Consider the following 19,759-nt stretch of genomic DNA (forward strand, 5'->3'; position numbering starts at 1 on the left):
AATTCCTGGTGGCCTCAGAGGCACAGCCCCTGCAGTGCCTCAGGCACCTGGTGCAAGTGCCGGATGATGCGAAGTCCGTGCATCACATTGGCCGTGACGTCCTCCTACTGCAAGGGAACGAGAACCTGTCAGACACTTAGATGCCCCCAAGGAATCAGGGGAGATTAAGGGCACCTGGAACCAGCAGCATTTCCACCCAACACCTGCCCACCTTTGAGGGATGGATTCACCCTCCTGACCCCCAGAATGGAGTCTTGTTGTCCTTTCTAGTGACCTCCAGTTCCAACCCCTCTCCTTGTAGGGTGAGCTCCTGCCACCTCCCCGTCAGTGACCCTGAGAACTGTTCCACCTCCAATCCACAGCTCAAGTCCTCAGAACCCTCTCCTCCACCCCCAATCCCATCCCCACCCCCACCCCCACCCCCACCCAGGTTGAGCAGGGAGGGGGCTCTAGCTGGGGGGAGGGAGAAGGAGGGATTCTGGCAGCAGTGAAGTGAGATGTGGGGAGGTTGAGACCTTTCCCCAAGTCATCCCAGCCACTAATGCTGAAGCCACAGGATGGCAGTCCTGGTGAATGGGGCAGATCAGCAGCCCCTGCTGACTGAATCCTCCCGTTTGCTCTAGAGCGGGTCCAGCCCTGCCAGCAGCAGGACAAGCTTCCCCCGCCCATGTGCCTCTGCCCTGCCTGGTCTGTTGCCATCACCCATCAGTCCTTGGCCTCCCAGGCTGCCAGTGATGGGAGCAACTCTGGGTGGTGGCTCGGGTGACACGGACACTAGGCCACTGGGAACTGGTGAGGCCCTGTGGGATACGAGAGGCCCTCAGATGGCATTTAGGGGACTCTTCTGCCCTTCCCAAGAGCGATAGCACCATGTCCTAAGAACATAAGTCCATGATGAGGTAATGCTTGTAATTAATTAGCCTTGCTAAAGAGCTGGGTTGGAGCTGTTCCAGGGATAAGCTAGCTCCCTCCTGTTCATGGAGGTGGATTCATCTCCCTTCCCAGTAGCACCTGCTCTCACTCTCATTCCCCACCAGGCTCTTTGCTGCCAGGCAAGCAAATGGCCATAGGATGGGAATGAGGCCTGGGCCCTGCCCCAATCTCCTGCATCTAATGAAGCTGCTTACCTTAGAATCATAGAATCATAGAATATCAGGGTTGGAAGGGACCCCAGAAGGTCATCTAGTCCAACCCCCTGCTCAAAGCAGGACCAAGTCCCAGTTAAATCATCCCAGCCAGGGCTTTGTCAAGCCTGACCTTAAAAACCTCTAAGGAAGGAGATTCTACCACCTCCCTAGGTAGAATCTTGTCCACCTTGTCCCCCATTAGCTGCTGAGCTTCCCCCAGGAGGGAGTAGCCTGGCTGACACGCAGCAGGGGGTCGTGGATGGCCAGCACTGCCATCCAGAGGAAGGATCTTCTCTGCTCCTTCGAGAAGAACTTTCCAAAGATCTAAAACCAACAGGATGTGAGGCATTAGCAGATTGGCCAGGATCCAAATCCTCCATTCTCTGAGCTGTCTCTGGCCCTGGCAGAGTGTCCTTACCTCCCCCAACCTGCCTGTTCCTGAAGCCCAGGACCCTGCTGTCCTGGTGCCAGTCCCAACACCACAGGTCTTCGGCCTCATGGATGGTCAGCCCTGGGAAAGAGAGACACACCACATTTGTCATTCTGGTTGCAGTGCTTGTGTCCTTCTAATCCCATTGGTGGCTGCAGAGTGGGCACAGTCCTCGCTGCGTGCCTGGCCCAACAGAATTGCAGCGGGTGGTGTAGAACAGAGAAAGAGACAGACAGAGACTCATCCTCCAGCCGGGGTCAGTCTGAAAGAAATTGGCTGGGGTCCCAGTCTCACTCTTCTATCGGGTGCCATTTCCCAGCTGGGTTCCTTACCCCTCTGGTGCAGCAGCAGCTGGTAGAGCCAGTACACTCCCTCCCTGGCCTGCCAGCTGATGTCCTTGACTGGGTCACTGATGGACAGAGCCAGCTGTGCCACATGGTGACCCATCCTGGGGAATTCTGCTGAGTTCTAATGGAAGGGAGAGGGAGAGGGGACTCCATCAGCATTTTCCTTTCAGCTCCCAGTCTCCCTCTGGGCCAGGACTCTCCTTCCCCTCTGCCCCTCTGCAGGAGATGTTACAGGATTGGAGCTAGAGCTAGACCCTTAATTTCCTCTGCCCTCCAAGGGAGCCTGGAGCACAGGAATGTGGGCAGGGCCCTCCATGAGACTTGCTTCCTCAGCTGCTCCAGGATGACAGGAAGGCATGAACCTGGAGCATGGTCCCCTTAAAAGCCCAGAGACACCACTTAACCAGGAGAAGAAGAACTTGACTCAAGACAAGCTCATTCTCTGCTCTGACTCTGCCTCCCCAAGAGGAACACTCCTAACCCTCAGCCCCTGCAGCAGCAGATCCTTCAGCCCGTTGGAGCCAGCCCACCGACGCCTGAAGTCAGGAAGCTGGGATGAGAGGTCACTTCCGTCAAACTCAGGGAGGGTGATGGTGGCTCTGAGCAGGGCTGTGCTGGTCCTAATGGCCCTGGCTCTCTCTTGCGACACCCTGGACACGATCTAATAGTTAATGTGCTGTGGGGAAAGGAGGCAGCTCAGTATCAATGGGCAGGTGCATGTGTTGTGCTAATGAGACCCTCCCCGTCCCCAGGGGGTTGAGACATTGTGTGTGGGGTGGAATATCTGATTCATTGATCGCAGAGCTTTAGAAGGGGATTTTTGCCCCCAGGACAATGCTTGTATCCTTCAGATCACAACTAGTCATCGTGTCTCTAGATTGGGACAATGTTCGGTGTGCCAGGAGGGCTGGTCCCATCCTCCCTGACCTCCTGATTCCTGAACAGCTCACCAGGAAGGAGACAGACCCCTCACCCCTCCCTGGCTCTCAAGTCCTTGGTTGAGTGAAGGGACTGAGTGTGAGCACAACCCCCCCGGAAATTTCAGGTCCCGTCGCAGAGAAGGGCTGATTCTCTGGGGTCCTCCTGTTTCTCTAGAAAGGAGCCTGTGAATCTTCTCTAAAAAAAGAAAAGGAGTACTTGTGGCACCTTAGAGACTAACAAATTTATTGGAGCATAAGCTTTTGTGAGCTACAGCTCACTTCATCGGATGCATTCAGTGGAAAATACAGTGGGGAGATTTATATACACAGAGAACATGAAACAATGGGTGTTACCATACACGCCGTAAGGAGAGTGATCACTTAAGATGAGCTATTACCAGCAGGGAAGGGGGGGGATGAGAAAACTTTTTGTAGTGATAATCAAGGTGGGCCATTTCCAGCAGTTGACAAGAACATCTGAGGAACAGTGCGGGGGGGGGGGGGCAGGGGGTGAATAACATGGGGAAATAGTTTTACTTTGTGTAATGACCCATCCACTCCCAGTCTCTATTCAAGCCTAAGTTAATTGTATCCAGTTTGCAAATTCATTTCAATTCAGCAGTCTCTCAATGGAGTCTGTTTTTGAAGTTTTTTTGTTGAAGGATAGCCACTTTCAGGTCTGTAATCGAGTGACCAGAGAGATTGAAGTGTTCTCCGACTGGTTTATGAATGTTATAATTCTTGACGTCTGATTTGTGTCCATTTATTCTTTTACATAGAGACTGTCCAGTTTGACCAATGTACATGGCAGAGGGACATTGCTGGCACATGATGGCATATATCACATTGTAGATCCTTGATGATGCGTTGGAGAGGTTTTAGTTGGGGGCTGAAGGTGATGGCTAGTGGCGTTCTGTTGTTTTCTTTGTTGGGCCTGTCCTGTAGTAGGTGACTTCTGGGTACTCTTCTGGCTCTGTCAATCTGTTTCATAAAAATGTTGGCTGACTTAGAACAACGCTTCCTCAGCTCTTGTCCCCTAATGCCCTACTCTACTTGCGCTACATTGATGACATCTTCATCATCTGGACCCATGGAAAAGAAGCCCTTGAGGAATTCCACCATGATTTCAACAATTTCCATCCCACCATCAACCTCAGCCTGGACCAGTCCACACAAGAGATCCACTTCCTGGACACTACAGTGCTAATAAGCGATGGTCACATAAACACCACCCTATATCGGAAACCTACTGACTGCTATTCCTACCTACATGCCTCCAGCTTTCACCCAGATCACACCACATGATCCATTTTCTATAGCCAAGCTCTATGATAGAACCACATTTGCTCCAACCCCTCAGACAGAGACAAGATCTCTATCAAGCATTCTTCAACTACAATACCCACCTGCTGAAGTGAAAAAACAGATTGACAGAGCCAGAAGAGTACCCAGAAGTCACCTACTACAGGACATGCCCAACCAAGAAAATAACAGAATGCCACTAGCCATCAGCTTCAGCCCCCAACTTAAACCTCTCCAACGCCTTAGCCAGCCCATCTCCATCATACCTGCAGGGGGTGCACAGACTGGACGAGGACTGTGTACAGACTAGGCAAGAGGAATCCACATATGAGAAGCCTTCCTGGGAACGTTCAAGGGAGCATGTGAGCAATGGCTGCTCTACCTGTAAAGAACCGAGTCATGCATGGACACATGACTTGCCCATGTGACTCCAAACTCCACCTTGCTGCTGTGATTTTCCACAGTAAGAACAAAGGGGTCCTTCCACATGGCAGAGGATATAAAAGGCCCTGGAAACCCCTCCATTTTGTCTACAATCCTTCCTCTGGAGGAATCTTGCTACAAACTGAAGCTCTGAACAATGGACTGAATGACCCATCCAAATCTGTGCATGTACTCCAGAGACTTGATTTGTGCCTGCAGTTTTTTCCTTCACCACTACAAGCCTGAACCAAGAACTTTGCCATTGCTGTATGTCATTGATTCCTTTAACAATTTTAACTCTCATCTATATTTCTTTCTTTTTATGAATAAACCTTTAGATTTTACATTCTAAAGGATTGGCAACAGCATGATTTGTGGGTAAGATCTGACTTGTCTATTGACCTGGGTCTGGGTCTTGGTCCTTTGGGATCAGGAAAACCTTTTTCTTTTACTGGGGTATTGGTTTTCATAACCATTCATCCCCATAAGGAGTGGGGCTGGTAGTGATACAAGGGAACTGGAGTATCTGAGGGAATGACTTCTGGTTAACCAGTGGGGTAAAACCAAAATCCTCGCTGTTTGGCTGGTTTGGTGTGCCTTAATAGTAAATGACACCTTCGGCTGTGACTGCCCTGCTCTAAGCAATTTGTCCTGAATTGATACTCTCAGTAGTGTCCCACCAGAAGCCACATTGTTACAGGGGTCGTTTGGGATTTCAACTGGGAAGTCTCTGAAGCTCAGGACACACTTCCTCAGCTAGGGGAAGTGTGTAACCCACACACCTTCTGGGTATGGTGATGTGTCCCATCTAATGGCACCAAGACCACTTAGAGAGATAAAATGAGTCTGCTCTAGAGCCTTAGCTAACAGCTAGTTGAGTTTTAGCTCATGCTGTAGTGGCTCATGCACTAAGCTCCCGAGGTCCCTGGTTTGATCCCGCCCACCGATGACCAGGACCTGTCAGCGTTACAGAGGCAGCTGCCATCCCAAGAGGGAGAGAGCTGCCATGCCACGCCCGGCCGTGAAGCGGTGCCAAGGAGTTAGTTGACATCCTTCAGAGCCTCCTGTGATAAACTGCTAGCTTTGGACAATAGCAGGGTGGTAGGAAGTGTCACACTCTTGTGTTGCCTTGAGTGTGGCCTAGTCAGAGCCCAGTGGGAGGCCCTGGGCTCCCCCATCATCCATCGCGCCCTTCCTCCTTCCCAACTCCCTGCATGTCAAAGGACCGAAATCCCGATCACTAGGCAACATCCCCACAAGCGAAGACCATCACAAGGCCTCTGTCTTTAAAAGTTTGCAGAAGATGCGGGGGCAGAAAGGGGAGAAAGGATGAGGGTGGCTCTTGGGGAGGGGGGAGGGCTGGAGACATATGGGAATCTCTTATTTACCACCATCAACCCAATGATCAGACCATTGATGCCTAGAACATTCCCTGACATTTTGTAATTGATTGGATCTAGATTTTAAAACGCTTACCACATTTACAGATGGAGAAATGTCAGCGAGTTAAGTGGAAGGCCATTGCAAGCTCAGCTAATTATGCAATGTGGCTTATGCCCCATCTAACAAGCTCCTTAAACAATAGTTCCCAATTTTCATTCACATTGTTCTATTAAATGTTTTTCTCCCAAACACTTTCACTAATAATTTTGGTCAGCTTTGGTGCACCAAACATAAATATTGCTGGTTGGGACTGCTCTCTATTGGTCATAAGAATAGCCATACTGGATCAGACTTATGGTCTGTCCAGCTCAGAATCCTATCCTCCCACAGTGGCCAATGCCAGATGCCCCAGAGGGAATCGACAGAACAGGTAATCATCAAGCGATCCATCCCTTTTCCCCATTCCGGCAGCTTCCGGCAAACACAGGCTAGGGATACTTCAAGAGCATGGTTTTGTATCCCTGCCCTAGGTTTCCCTAGGTTAACTATGTGTTGTGTGAAGAAATACTTCCTTTTGTTTGTTTTAAACCTGCTGTTTATTCATTCCATTTGGTGACCCCTAGTTCTTGTGTTATGAGACGGAGTAAATAACACTTCCTTATTTACCTTCTCCACACCTGTCATCATTTTACAGACTTCTATCCTATCCCCCCCCAGTGATCTTTTTTCCAAGCTGAAAACTCCCCCCAGTCTTATTAATCTCACCTCATATGGAAACTGTTCCGTACCCCTGAATCATTTTGGTTGCCCTTTTCTGTACCTTTTCTAATTGCAATATATCTTTTTGAGATGGGGAGACCAGCTCCAGTATTCAAGGTGTGAGCATACCATGGATTTATAGAGAAGCAATATTACATTTCCGTCTTATTATCTATTCCTTTCCTAATGATTTCCCAACATTTTGTTCTCTTTTTTGACTGCCAATGTACATTGAGTGGATGTTTTCAGAGAACTATCCACAATGACTCCAAGATCTCTTTCTTAAGTTGTAAGAGCTAATTTAGACCCCATCATTTTAGATGAAGAGTTGGGATCATGTTTTTCAATGTGCATTACTTTGCATTTATCAACATTGAATTTCATCTGCCATTTCGTTGCCCAATCACCCAGTTTAGTGAGATCCCTTTGTCACACTTTGCAGTCTCTTTTGGACTTAACTAACTTGAGCTGTTTGTATCATCTGCAAATGTTGCCACCTCACTGTTTACCTCTTTTTCCAGATCACTTAGGAGTATGTTGAACAGTACTGGTCCCAGTACAGACCCCTGGGGGAAGGGAGGGGAACGACACTACTATTTACCTCTCTCCATTCTGAAAACTGACCATTTATTCAGACCCTTTCTTTCTTGCATGTTAATCAGTTACCATCCCAGAGAGGACCTTCCATCTTATCCCATTTTGCTCAGAGCTTTGGTAAGGGACCTTGTCAAAGGCTTTCTGAAAATCTAAGTACACTATATCCACTGGATCACCTTTATCCACATGCTTATTGATCCCCTCAAAGAATTCTAGTAGATTCGTGAGGCTTGATTTTCCTTTACAAAAACCATGTTCACTCTTCCCCAACAAATGGTGTTTATCTATGTGTCTAATAATTCTGCTCTTATAGTTTCACCCAGTTTGCCTGGTACTGAAGTTAGCCTTAGTGGTTAAGTGCTTTGTGCTGTGACTGTAGAGGAATTAACTGCCCTATTCACCATGAATGATCTCTTGCAACATGTGTTAATTCCTTATGTGTTCCACCCTTGTATTGAACTTTGACACTGAGTACATCTCAAGGCTCAGGTTTGGGGAAATAGGAGGCTTAGGGCATGGCTACACTGGAAGCTTCAAAGCGCTGTCGCAGGAGCACTCCCCTTGGCAGCGCTTTGAAGTGTGAGTGTGGTCGCCCGCGAGCTCTGGGAGAGAGCTCTCCCAGCACTCCTGGTAATCCACCTCCATGAGGGGATTAGCTCCCAGAGCTTGGAGCCTGTCTACTCTAGTGCTTTAAAGCTCTCTGACTGGCTGCACTCAGGGGGGGATGATTTTTCACACCCCTGAGCCAGCAAGTTAGAGAGCTATAAAATGTAAGTGTAGCCAAGCCCTTATATTCTCTCTCAACTGGAAGAGAGAGAATTTCTGACTTCTGAAGCATAGGCACTGACTTTTGGCTTTGCTGGTGGGTGCTCTCCTGAGGACCTGCCCCCACAAGACTGCCCCTGCTCTGCTCTCCCCATGCTCGACCCGGTCCAGCTGCCCAGCGGGGGCTGGTACTCTCAGTCTCTCTGTGCTGTGGGGGATGTTTTTGGAGATGCCTCTGAATCCCCTGCCAGATGCAGAGAGCTGGGTAGCCGGTGGCCTCCCTGTAGATGGCCACCCACACCAGCAGCCAGGTGCCGGCTCACAGCACAGCCAACTGGGGAGGGGTTTCAGTCCCCCCAAGCCACCCCCACCCCTACCCCCACCCACGTAGAACCCCTCTTCTTTGAAATATACTTACAACTGCTGCTGCTGCCTTTAGTTGGATGAGGTCAAAGCCAGGCTGGGAGCTGCAGAGCCACACAAAACACGCCTGCCCACAAGAAGCAGGTAGGAGGAAGAGGTGGGGCAGCACCAGTGCTGGGTCGTGGAGTCAGTCAGCCCCTGCCACAGGAGCAGGATCCCAATCATCGAAACAGCTGATTGGCTGGCAGCCAAAACAGCTGATCAGCATGGTCGGAAACAGCTGTTTTGGCCATGCTGCTGGAAACAGCTGATCAGCGCACATCTGGAAACAGCTGATCAGTGGCTCCCGGCCCTGCCAAAACAGCTGATCTCCCCCCACCCCCATGGCCCCGCTGAAACAGCTGATGGAACCGATGGGCCCCCAGGCCCCATAAACAGCTGATTGGTGCCGGTGAGTGTTGAGCACCCATGAAGTCGGCGCCTATGTTCTGAAGGCTATTCTTTCAGCAATTCATTTACATTTAAAAATCAGATATTCAATTTACTGCTTTTGTAAAAATCAAGTTAGCTGAAATAATGTATCTTCTGGGATGTGCAGAAAGAAACCATGCATTTGCAGTGGCAGTCATCCTGAAGAATACATAAGGGCGCTGATATGAATGTCATAATTACAGTTCAGACAGCATGACAGAAAAGATATGCAAGCTTGTTCACATTGTGAAGCTTTCTCATGTTGCTTTGTAGATAAAGTTGGTTCCTTTTGGTCTGAACTAGCTAGTTTTGTTGGGAATGGAGCAATGTCCTGAGGGATAAATGTTAAGTCTTTGCTTGAGTTTCAGATTGTGTTTCTGACTGAGATTCAGGAGATGCTGGGGCAATCCAGGCACTAGCCTGGGCATTGGATCTGTGACCTTCCTGGATGGTAAAGGCCAGTGGGGAAATACTTGGTTGGCTGTTTAATGAGAGTTTGATGTTTGGGAGAAGGGAGAAGTGGCTGCTTTTGAAGGAGCTATTTTAAGGACCTGTTCAGGAAACTCGCTCTTGACATTGATAGTCCTGCCAATTATTGACCTGTTTCCAACTTCCCTTTTCTGGGGTTGGAGAGGTGGTTGAGAAGTTGTGGCAGGTCAATCCTAGAGTTATCTGGATCCTCAGATCGCCTGGGTTCTAGTCAATCTGTTTCCATCCCTGGATATAGCACAAAAGGAACCCTTCGATGATGCAACTCAATGATTTCCTTCTGGAAAGGGATGAAGTGGCCACACTATGATCCTCTTATCTGCTTTTGATTTCACTGAGCGTACAGTTTTGCTGATGCACTGGTAATCCCTAACATGAATTAATTGAGTTGCTTCTGCATAGTTCCATCCCCTTCTTTGTGAGAGATCCTAGACAATTGTTTTGATCAATTGCTCTTTTGTCTGGAAGGCTCTCATGTGGAAACAATGAGGAGTCCTTGTGGCACCGTAGAGACTTAGGGCTTGTCTACACTGCCAATTAACAGCGCTGCAACTTTCTGGCTCAGGGGTGTGAAAAAACACCCCTCCTGAGCGCAGCAAGTTGCAGCACTGTAAACGCCAGTGTAAACAGTGCCCCAGTGCTGGGAGCTGCGCCCCTCGTTGAGCTGCGCCATGACCACACAAGGCATGTTAAAGCGCTGCCGCGGCAGTGCTTTAGCATTGCCAGTGTAGACTAGTCCTAACACAAAGACTCCTCGTTGTTTTCCCTGATACAGACTAACACGGCTACCACTCTGAAACCTGTCTCTCATGTGGGTTCATCAGAATGCAGTTCCATGAGTATCTGTGGGAATTAGGAGGGTTAGTGGGGAGAAAAGGGCTAAGGTGAATTCAGTTTGAATACATTGTAAATACTTTAGAGGGGTGAACACAAGGCAGGGTAAAGAGCTATTAAAGCCAGAGGTTCTCAATCTATTTACCATTGTGGGTCGCATCCAATACTACCTGTATGGCCCTGGGGATGTGACATGGGCTGCAGCTCCGTGCTGACTGGGCCGCAGGTTAAGAACCACTGATTTAAGCTAAAGCATTGGTTCTCAACCATGGGCGTGGGCCCCCTGGGGGCCTCGAACAGGTTTCGGGGTCTGCCAAGCAGGGCCAGGATTAGACTCACTGGGGCCCAGGGCACAAAGCTGGTGCTCCCCTGCATGGGGCTGAAGCCTGAACCCCACCAGCTGGAGCTGAAGCCAAAGCCTGAGCAACTTAGCTTCATGGGGGCCCCTGTGGCATGGGGCCCCAGGCAATTGTCCTGCTTGCTACCCCCTAACAGTGGCTCTGGCTTTAATAAGCAGAAAACCAGGTATTGTGGCACAGGTGGGCCGTGGAGTTTTTATAGCACGTTTGGGAGATCCTCAGAAAGGAAAGGGTTGAGAACCCCTGAGTTAATGGACAACGCTGGCATAAGAACAAATGGATATGAACTGGCCATGAACAAATTCAGGCTGGAAATTAGAAGATTTCTAACCATCAGAGCAGTGAGGTTCTAGAAAAGCCTCCCAGGTAGAGTTGTGGGGGCAAACAATTAGTTTGAAGAGAGAGCTGGACAACTATATAAGTGGCATTGTACGGGGCGGCAGGTTTGTAGAAATTTCGGTGGTGCCCAGAACGCCCAGAACCTAAGGCTCTGGGAGGGAGTTTGGGTGGGGGGAGGACGTCTGGGGTGTAGGCCCTGGGCTGGGGCAGGGGATTGGGGTGCAGGATGAATGAAAGGTAGGGCTCTAAGAGGGAGTTTGGGGGCAGGAGGGGGTGTGTGGGAAAGGGGTGGGGGAGCAGATTCTGGGCTGGGGATAGAGGGGGGTTCAGCACTTACCTGGGGCTCCTAGGCAGGGCGGGCCAGGGGTCTCCGGGCGCTGCTACCCCCAGGCACTGCCCTGCAGCTTCCCACTGGCTGCAGGGGCACTAAGGGTGGGACACAGAACCACCCCACCTAGGGCCGCAGGGAGGGGCCGGCAGCCACGTGGAGCAAGCAGACAGGAAGCCGCTCAGCACCGCCGCGCTACCTGTGGTGAGTGGGGGCCCTGGGCCATTTTAAATGGCCCAGGAGAAGGCGGGGCTGAGGGAGAGACCCAGCCTCATACAGTGCTGGAGCCGGGCCCGTGGTGCCTGGACACCAGGAATATTCAATGTGTGCATTTCCATCTGTGGATAAAAGAAAAGGAGTACTTGTGGCACCTTAGAGACTAACAAATTTAATAGAGCATATGCTCTATTAAATTTGTTAGTCTCTAAGGTGCCACAAGTACTCCTTTTCTTTTTGTGAATACAGACTAACACGGCTGCTACTCTGACATCTGTGGATAATCACTTCAAAGAAGTGGAAATAAAGACATGAATTAAATAAAGCAGTGTGAGATTTTTTTTTTGTTACTTCAGAGAAATGTGAACAGGAACTAAAGAATTCACTGTTATTTTATTAACTTCTTTAATTTTCTATTCTCTTTCCAGTTGGAATTGCAGTGGATCTGATTCATGTTAAGTTCTGTTTGTTTGAATAGTCTTTTGTCATTTTATTTACAAGAGACCTAGGCAAACACAAACAGCAAATCTGATTTTTGAATTGTTTGTTTAGTAATAACTTGAAAATTCCTCATGTGAGCTGGAAAAAATACCATTCAGCTCTGCTTATTAATGATCCTGCAGGGTTGCTCACATTATTTTACTTTGGAGGATAGGATTAAAATTCAAAATGATCTGGACAAACTGGAGAAATCCAAAGTACTCCATTTAGGAAGGAACAATCTGTTGCACACATATAAAATGGGAAATGACTTCTAGGAAAGGATGCAGAAAGGGATCTGGGGGTCATAGTGGACCACAAGCTAAATATGAGTCAACAGTGTAACGCTGTTGAAAAAAAAGCGAACATCATTCTGGGAAGTATTAGCAGGAGTGTTGTAAGCAAGACACGAGAAGTAATTCTTTTACTCCACTCCACTCTGATTACACCTCAACTGGAATATTGTGTCCAGTTCTTGGTGCCACATTTCAGGAAGGATGTGGACAAAATGGAAAGAGTCCAGAGAAGAGCAATAAAAATGATAAAGGTCTAGAAAACATGACCTATGAGGGAAGATTGAAAAAACTGGGTTTGTTTAGTCTGGAAAAGAGAAGACTGAGAGGGGACATGATAACAGTTTTCAAGTATGTAAAAGTTTGTTACAAGGAGGAGGAAGAAAAAATGTTCTCCTTAACCTCTGAGGATAAGAAGTAATAGGCTAAAATTGCAGCGAGAGGTTTAAGTTGTACATTAGGAAAAACTTCCTAACTGTCAAGATGGTTAAGCACTGGAATAAATTGCCTAGGGAGGTTGTGGAGTCTCCAACATTGGGGATTTTTAAGAGCAGGTTAGACAAATACCTGTCAGGGATGGTCTAGGTAATTAGTCCTGCCACAGAGTGCGGGGGGACTGGACTAGATGACCTCTCAAGGTCCCTTTCAGTTCTATGATTCTATGATTTTTAGTCCCTTTAAATTTGTTCTGAAAGGGAAAGTGCCACCTGCAGAATCACCAGCACAGGACTAACTGTTGAGGACCTGTGTTTCCCTGGGAGGTTTCCCATGCAGCTGAATCATGACTGTAAATTCACCCAATGGTGGGACTGCAATGCTCATTAATAAAGACACTGGATTTATGGCTCACTACAACAAAGGGTAACCCACTAAACCTCCTTTGTGCTACCACAGTAGAGGTGTTAACTGCCCAATTCACCTTGAATGGTCACTTGTAACATGTGTTAATTCCTTATCTGTTCCACCCTTGTATTGCGCTGTGACACTGAGTACCTGTCAGGGCTCATGTATGGGGAAAGAGGAGGGTTGTATTCTCGCTCAGCTGGAAGAGAGAGAATTTCTGACTTCTGAAGCTTATTCTTTCAGCAATTCATTTTTAAAAATCAGATATTCAATTTACTGCTATTGTGAAAATCAAGCTAGCTGCAATAATGTATCTTCTTGGATGTGCAGAAGGAAACCATAAATTTGCAGTGGCAGTCATCCTGAGAATATCTAACTGTGCTGTTTACAAATGTCATAATTACAGTTCAGGCAGCAAAAAGAAAAGGAGTACTTGTGGCACCTTAGAGACTAACAAATTTATTTGAGCATAAGCTTTCATGAGCTCACTTCATTGGATGCATTCAGTGGAAAATACAATGGGGAGATTTATATACACAGAGAACATGAAACAATGTGGGTTACCATACACACTATAAGGAGAGTAATCACTTAAGATGAGCTATTAACAGCAGGAGAGCCGGAGGGGGGCACTGGGGACAGGACCTTTTGTAGTGATAATCAAGGTGGGCCATTTCCAGCAGTTGACAAGAACATCTGAAGAACAGTGGGGGGGGGGGGGGGAGCAGAATAAACATGGGGAAATAGTTTTACTTTGTGTAATGACCCATCCATTCCCAGTCTCTATTCAAGCCTAAGTTAATTGTATCCAGTTTGCAAATTAATTCCAATTCAGCAGTCTCTCGTTGGAGTCTGTTTTTGAAGCTTTTTTGTTGAAGAATAGCCACAGTAAGCTGTAGCTCACGAAAGCTTATGCTCTAATAAATTTGTTAGTCTCTAAGGTGCCACAAGTACTCCTTTTCTTTTTGCAAATAAGACTAACACGGCTGCTACTCTGAAACCACTCTTAGTTCTGTAATCGAGTGACCGGAGAGATTGAAGTGTTCTCCAACTGGTTTTTGAATGTTATAATTCTTGATGTCTGATTTGTGTCCATTTATTCTTTTATGTAGAGACTGTCCAGTTTGACCAATGTACATGGCAGAGGGGCATTGCTGGCACATGATGGCAAATATCCCATTGGTAGATGCGCAGGTGAACGAGCCTCTGATAGTGTGGCTGATGTGATTAGGCCCTATGATGGTGTCCCCTGAATAGACATGTGGACAGACTTGGCAACGGGCTTTGTTGCAAGGATAGGTTCCTGGGTTAAAAGAAAAGGAGTACTTGTGGCACCTTAGAGACTAACAAATTTATTAGAGCATAAGCTTTCGTGAGCTACAGCTCACTTCATCGGATGCATTTGGTGGAAAAAACAGAGGAGAGATTTATATATACACACACACAGAGAACATGAAACAATGGGTTTATCATACACACTGTAAGGAGAGTGATCACTTAAGATAAGCCATCACCAGCAGCTGGGTGGGAATTAGCCTACCTTGCTTGTCACCATGAAAGGTTTTCCTCCTTTCCCCCCCTGCTGCTGGTGATGGCTTATCTTAAGTGATCACTCTCCTTAGAGTGTGTATTATAAACCGATTGTTTCATGTTCTCTGTGTGTGTGTATATATAATCTCTCCTCTGTTTTTTCCACCAAATGCATCCGATGAAGTGAGCTGTAGCTCACGAAAGCTTATGCTCTAATAAATTTGTTAGTCTCTAAGGTGCCACAAGTACTCCTTTTCTTTTTGCGAATACAGACTAACACGGCTGCTACTCTGTTCCTGGGTTAGTGGTTCTGTTGTGTGGTGTGTGGTTGCTGGTGCGTATTTGCTTCAGGTTGGGGGGCTGTCTGTAAGCAAGGACTGGCCTGTCTCCCAAAATCTGTGAGAGTGATGGGTTGTCCTTTAGGATAGGTTGTAGATCCTTGATGATGCGTTGGAGAGGTTTTAGTTGGGGGCTGAAGGTGAAGGCTAGTGGCGTTCTGTTATTTTCTTTGTTGGGCCTGTCCTGTAGTAGGTGACTTCTGGGTACTCTTCTAGCTCTGTTCAGGCAGCATGACAGAAAATATGTGCAAGCTTGTTCACATTGTGAAGCCTTCTCATTTTGCTCTGTGGATAAAGTTGGTCCCTTTTGGTCTGAACTGGCTAGTTTTGTTGGGAATGGAGCAATATCCTGAGGGGATAAATGTTAAGTCTCTGCTTGACTACCTGCCGCCCATGTTCTAAATAGATGCAACCCATTTCAGAATGCTGCTCCAATGGTTTCTTGGCATTTTAAAATTCCAAGTTACTTTAGCTGGACATACAACAGCTTCTTTTCATTCCAAGCATCAGGTCATATTTGCACTCGGTAGGCAGATAGCTTTTTCCAAGATATAGAGGTCTTCTCTTTCCTCCATCAGTATGGTTGATGATAATGACAGTAATATGTATACATTTTAATGCATGTGTGGGCTGGCATGTCAGATTAGTGGGTCCACAGTACTGAACTTTATCATGGGCCTCTCTTCAAAACTCTGCTTGGCTATCTGAGAAATAAGAGTCACAGAAAAGCTACTCTGTATAGCATGTTCCTCCTCTCACGGGGGCTAAGTTCCACATTACATGCATGAATAAAGTTTTGTTAATGCAACTCAGAATACTAAGTATTAAATAATCTCTCATGATGGGGAGCCCAGAGCTCGCCTGTGGCCCAGTAGTCAACTGGCAGCAAGATACATCTGCTGGCTGTACTGGAGGAGGCCACGTGAGCACAAAGAGAGAGAGTCCTTAAGGCATCTGGCTAAGGTTCCATGAGGTAGGGAGAAGGTGTAAGGCTCCACTTTCCTGGTCTTGGCAACTTTTTTTCTAACTTCATACCACAATTCTACTGATCCCAAAGAGCATGGGAAGAATATGAATGAATAACCACCCTTTTAATCCTGATGAAATTCTTAACTGCTATTATTCTCTATATGTTACAGGGGAGGAAAGCATGGAGACACTCTCCCCCAATATCCAGATATGGGGGTCCTGCCTCACCTAGGAACTATCACCTCATGAGTAAATAGTTGCAGAGGGGCTATTGGGCGTTACCTTGAGGGGAGTATTCCATGGATTTTCCCATCATTTCACTCACCTTCAGGTACTGGAGGAGAACAATAGGAAACTCACAGACTGTACCGTAAAGGGCTGTAACTGTTGTGTATTAACACTAAGCCTAAGTACCCAGGATCACTTTATATTATTATTTTTATTACAAACATTTGCACTGTAAGAATGATAAAAGAAATAGTATTTTTCAATCCACCTCAGATAAGTACTGTAGTGCAATCTCTTTATCGTAAAAATGCAATTTACAAATGTAGATTTTTTTTGTTACATAACTACACTCAAACAAAACAATGCAAAACTTTACAGCCTACAAGTCCACTCAATCCTACTTCTTGTTCAGCCAATTGCTAAGACAAACAAGTTTGTTTACATTTACAGGAGATGCTGCCGCCTGCTTCTTATTTACAATTTCACCTGAAAGTGAGAACAGGCGTTCTCATAGCATTTTTGTAGCCAGCATTGCAAGGTATTTATGTGCCAGATATACTAAACATTCATATGCCCCTTCATGCTTCTGCCACCATTCCCAAGGATATGCTTCCAGGCTGATGATGCTCGTTAAAAAATAATGCGTTAATTAAATTTGTGACTGAACTCTTGTGGGGAGGATTGTATGTCTCTGGCTGTTTTACCCGCATTCTGCTATATATTTCATGTTGTAATCGTCTCGGATGATGACTCAGCACATGTTGTTCATTTTAAGAACACTTGAGCTGCAGATTGACAAAACGCAAAGAAGGTACCAATGTGAGATTTCTAAAGGTAGCTACAGCACTCAACCCAAGGTTTAAGAACTGAAGTGCCTTCCAGAATCTGAGAGGGATGAGGTGTGGAGCATGCTTTCTGAAGTCTTAAAAGAGCAACACTCTGATGCGGAAACTACAGAACCTGAACCACCAAAAGAGAAAATCAACCTTCTACTGGTGGCATCTGACTCAGATGATGAAAATGAACATGCGTCGATCTGCACTGCTTTGGATTGTTATGGAGCAGAACCCATCAGCAGCATGGACACAGGTCCTCTGGAATGGTGGTTGAAGCATGAGGGGACATACAAATCTTTAGCACATGTCTGGCATGTAAATATCTAGAGACTGAGAAGGGGTTAATTAAGCAGATAGGCCACACCTGAGGGGAATTAGGTGGCCTAAGTAACCTCAGATTGATGATGGAGCCCAGCTAAGAAGGAACAGGTGGGAAAGGCTGGAAGTTGGCAGCAGAAAGGTGTTGCAGTGAGGGAGCCTGCAGCCACTCTCTGGGGAATAGAGAGGTAAAGGAGGAAACCCAAAAGTAGAGTAGAAACCCTGGGGATCCAAGCCCTGAGGGAAGGATTTACTCAGAAGGGTGGTGGACTTTCTAATTGCACAAAACCAAACACCATAACCCCATCCCTTCCCTGAAGTCCCGCCCCCCCCCCTTCATTCCCTGACCCTTGGTGGCTCGCTCTCCTGCACCCTTACTCAGTTTCACTGGGCTGAGGCAGGGGTTGGGGTGCGGAAGGGGGTGAGGGCTCTAACTGGGGGTGCAGGCTCTGGGGTGGGACCAGAAATGAGGGGTTCAGAGTGCAGGAGGGGGCTCTGGGCTGGGGCAGGGAGTTGGGATGTGGGGGGGGGTGAGGGCTCTGGCTGGGAGTGCAGGCTCTGGGGTGGGGATGGGAATGAGGGGTTTTGGGTGCAGGACAGGGCTCCAAGGTGGGGATGGGGGCTGAGGCCAAGGGATTCGGAGTGCGGAAGCGGCCTTCAGATTGGGGCAGGGGTGTGGGGTGTGGGAGGGAATGAGGGCTCTGGCGGGGTGTGCAGGCTCTGAGGTGGAGCTGGGAATGGAGGGTTTGGGGTGCAGGGGGGGTTCAGGCTGGGGGGGTGGGGCCAAGGGATTCGGAGTGCAGGAGGGGGCTGCAGGTTGAGGCAGGAGGTTGGGGTGCAGGCTGGGGTATGAGCTCTGGGATGGGAGTACAAGCTATGGGGTGGGGCCAGGGATGAGGGGGTTGGGGTGCAAGAAGGGGCTCTGGGTTTGTGGGGGGATCAGGATTGGGGCTCAGGGTTGGGATGCGGGCTTACCTCGGATGGCTCCCAGTCAATGGTGCAACTGGGCTAAAGCAGGCTCCTTGCCTGTCCTGGCACCGTGCTGTGCCCTGGAAGCGGCCAGCAGGTCCAGCTCCTAAGTCGGGGGGGCCAGGAGGCTCGGCGCACTGCTCTCACTTGCAGGCATTGCCCCCCTCCACTTCCCATTGGCTGTGGATCCCGGTCAATGGGAGTTCAGAGCTGGTGCTCAGGGTGGAGGCAGCATGCAGAACCTCCTGGCCCCCCTGCCTAGGAGCTGCACCTGCTGGCCACTTCTGGGGCACGGTGTGGTGCCAGCCAGGATAGATAGGGACTAGCCTGCCTTAGCCCTGCAGCACCGCTGACCAGACTTTTAACAGCCTGGTCGGTGGTGCTGACTGGAGCCGCCAGGATCCCTTTTTGACTGGGCGTTCCGGTTGAAACTGGACACCTAGCAATCCTAGGTGGAGCAGAAGCCGCAGAGAGACAGAGTAGGAAAAGGCTCAGAGAAATGGCCTTGGGGACGTTGCAGACTTGGCTGCTAATTAGAGAATTCCTGAGCTGGAACCCAGAGTTAGAGGGTTGGCCTGGGTTCCTCTACCAGCCACTGGGGAAGGCAAAATAGTCAGGGCGGTGAGAGAGAAGCCTGCCATTTTTGAAGAAGAGACTTGGATAACCCCAGGTGGAGAAAACACAGTAGAATCATAGAATATCAGGGTTGGAGGAGACCTCAGGAGGTCATCAAGTCCAAGCCCCTGCTCCAAGCAGGACCAACCTAAGTTCCCTGTAAGCTGTGCGGTCAGGCAATAGTCTATTTAGCACCGCGCAAGTGCTTAGGGAACCTACCCAGGGACCTGTCGCGGCCGGGGGAAGGGTGCCTCTCCTCCAGACCCAACTCACCCTGTGGCCTGGACCTGCCACGGCTGGAGCAGCACAGACCCAGCTGCGGCCAGATCAGCCCTAGGTGCAGCTGGGGTGGTGCAGCCCGGGCTGGACCGACCCCAGAGCGGCCTGGACCCAGCTTCAGCCGGGGCAGCGCAGTCCAGGCCGCCCCAGGCGCAGCCAGAGCAGCCCATCCCCAGGTGCGGCCCGGCCACAGGCACTGTCCGGGAGGCCCTCCCCAGGCCCGGAGCTGCTGGGACTGGGGGAGGGGTGCCTATCCTGCAGCTCAAGCCCCACAGCTCCCGTGGCAGGGGACAGGCACCTCTCTCCCACCAACCCAGGTGCTGCTGCAGGGAGAGAGTGCTGGGAGGAGTCCTTTCTCCCTGCAATATCCCCGGAGCACCCTCCTGCACCCCAAACTGCTCATTCCTGGCCCCACCCCAGAGCCCACACCCCCAGCTAGAGCCTTCACACCCCTGCACTCCAACCCTCCGCCCCAGCCCTGAGGCCCCTCCCACAAGAACCCCTCAGCTCCACCCCCACCACATGAATTTTGTTATGTGCACCAATATGAAGGTGATGTGTCACACAACACCTCCATACTGGTGCACATAACAAAATTCATTCCGCTCA

The 19,759-nt window shown here is 48.8% G+C and overlaps 1 protein-coding gene across 1 annotated transcript in view; it reads right to left on the minus strand.

The window, feature by feature from the left end:
- Window positions 1–1,325: 1,325 nt before the first annotated feature.
- Window positions 1,326–19,759, minus strand: part of LOC122459444 — a 472,186-nt gene continuing 453,752 nt past the window's right edge. The window contains exons 3-5 of the mRNA XM_043511490.1: window positions 1,890–2,025; window positions 1,556–1,638; window positions 1,326–1,451 (exon numbers count right to left, since the gene is read on the minus strand). Coding sequence (XP_043367425.1) covers window positions 1,326–1,451; window positions 1,556–1,638; window positions 1,890–2,025 — 345 coding nt within the window. The remainder of the gene's footprint in view (window positions 1,452–1,555; window positions 1,639–1,889; window positions 2,026–19,759) is intronic.

The sequence above is a fragment of the Dermochelys coriacea genome, chromosome 3 (genome assembly GCF_009764565.3).
Source record: "Dermochelys coriacea isolate rDerCor1 chromosome 3, rDerCor1.pri.v4, whole genome shotgun sequence".
Lineage (NCBI taxonomy): Eukaryota > Metazoa > Chordata > Testudines > Dermochelyidae > Dermochelys > Dermochelys coriacea.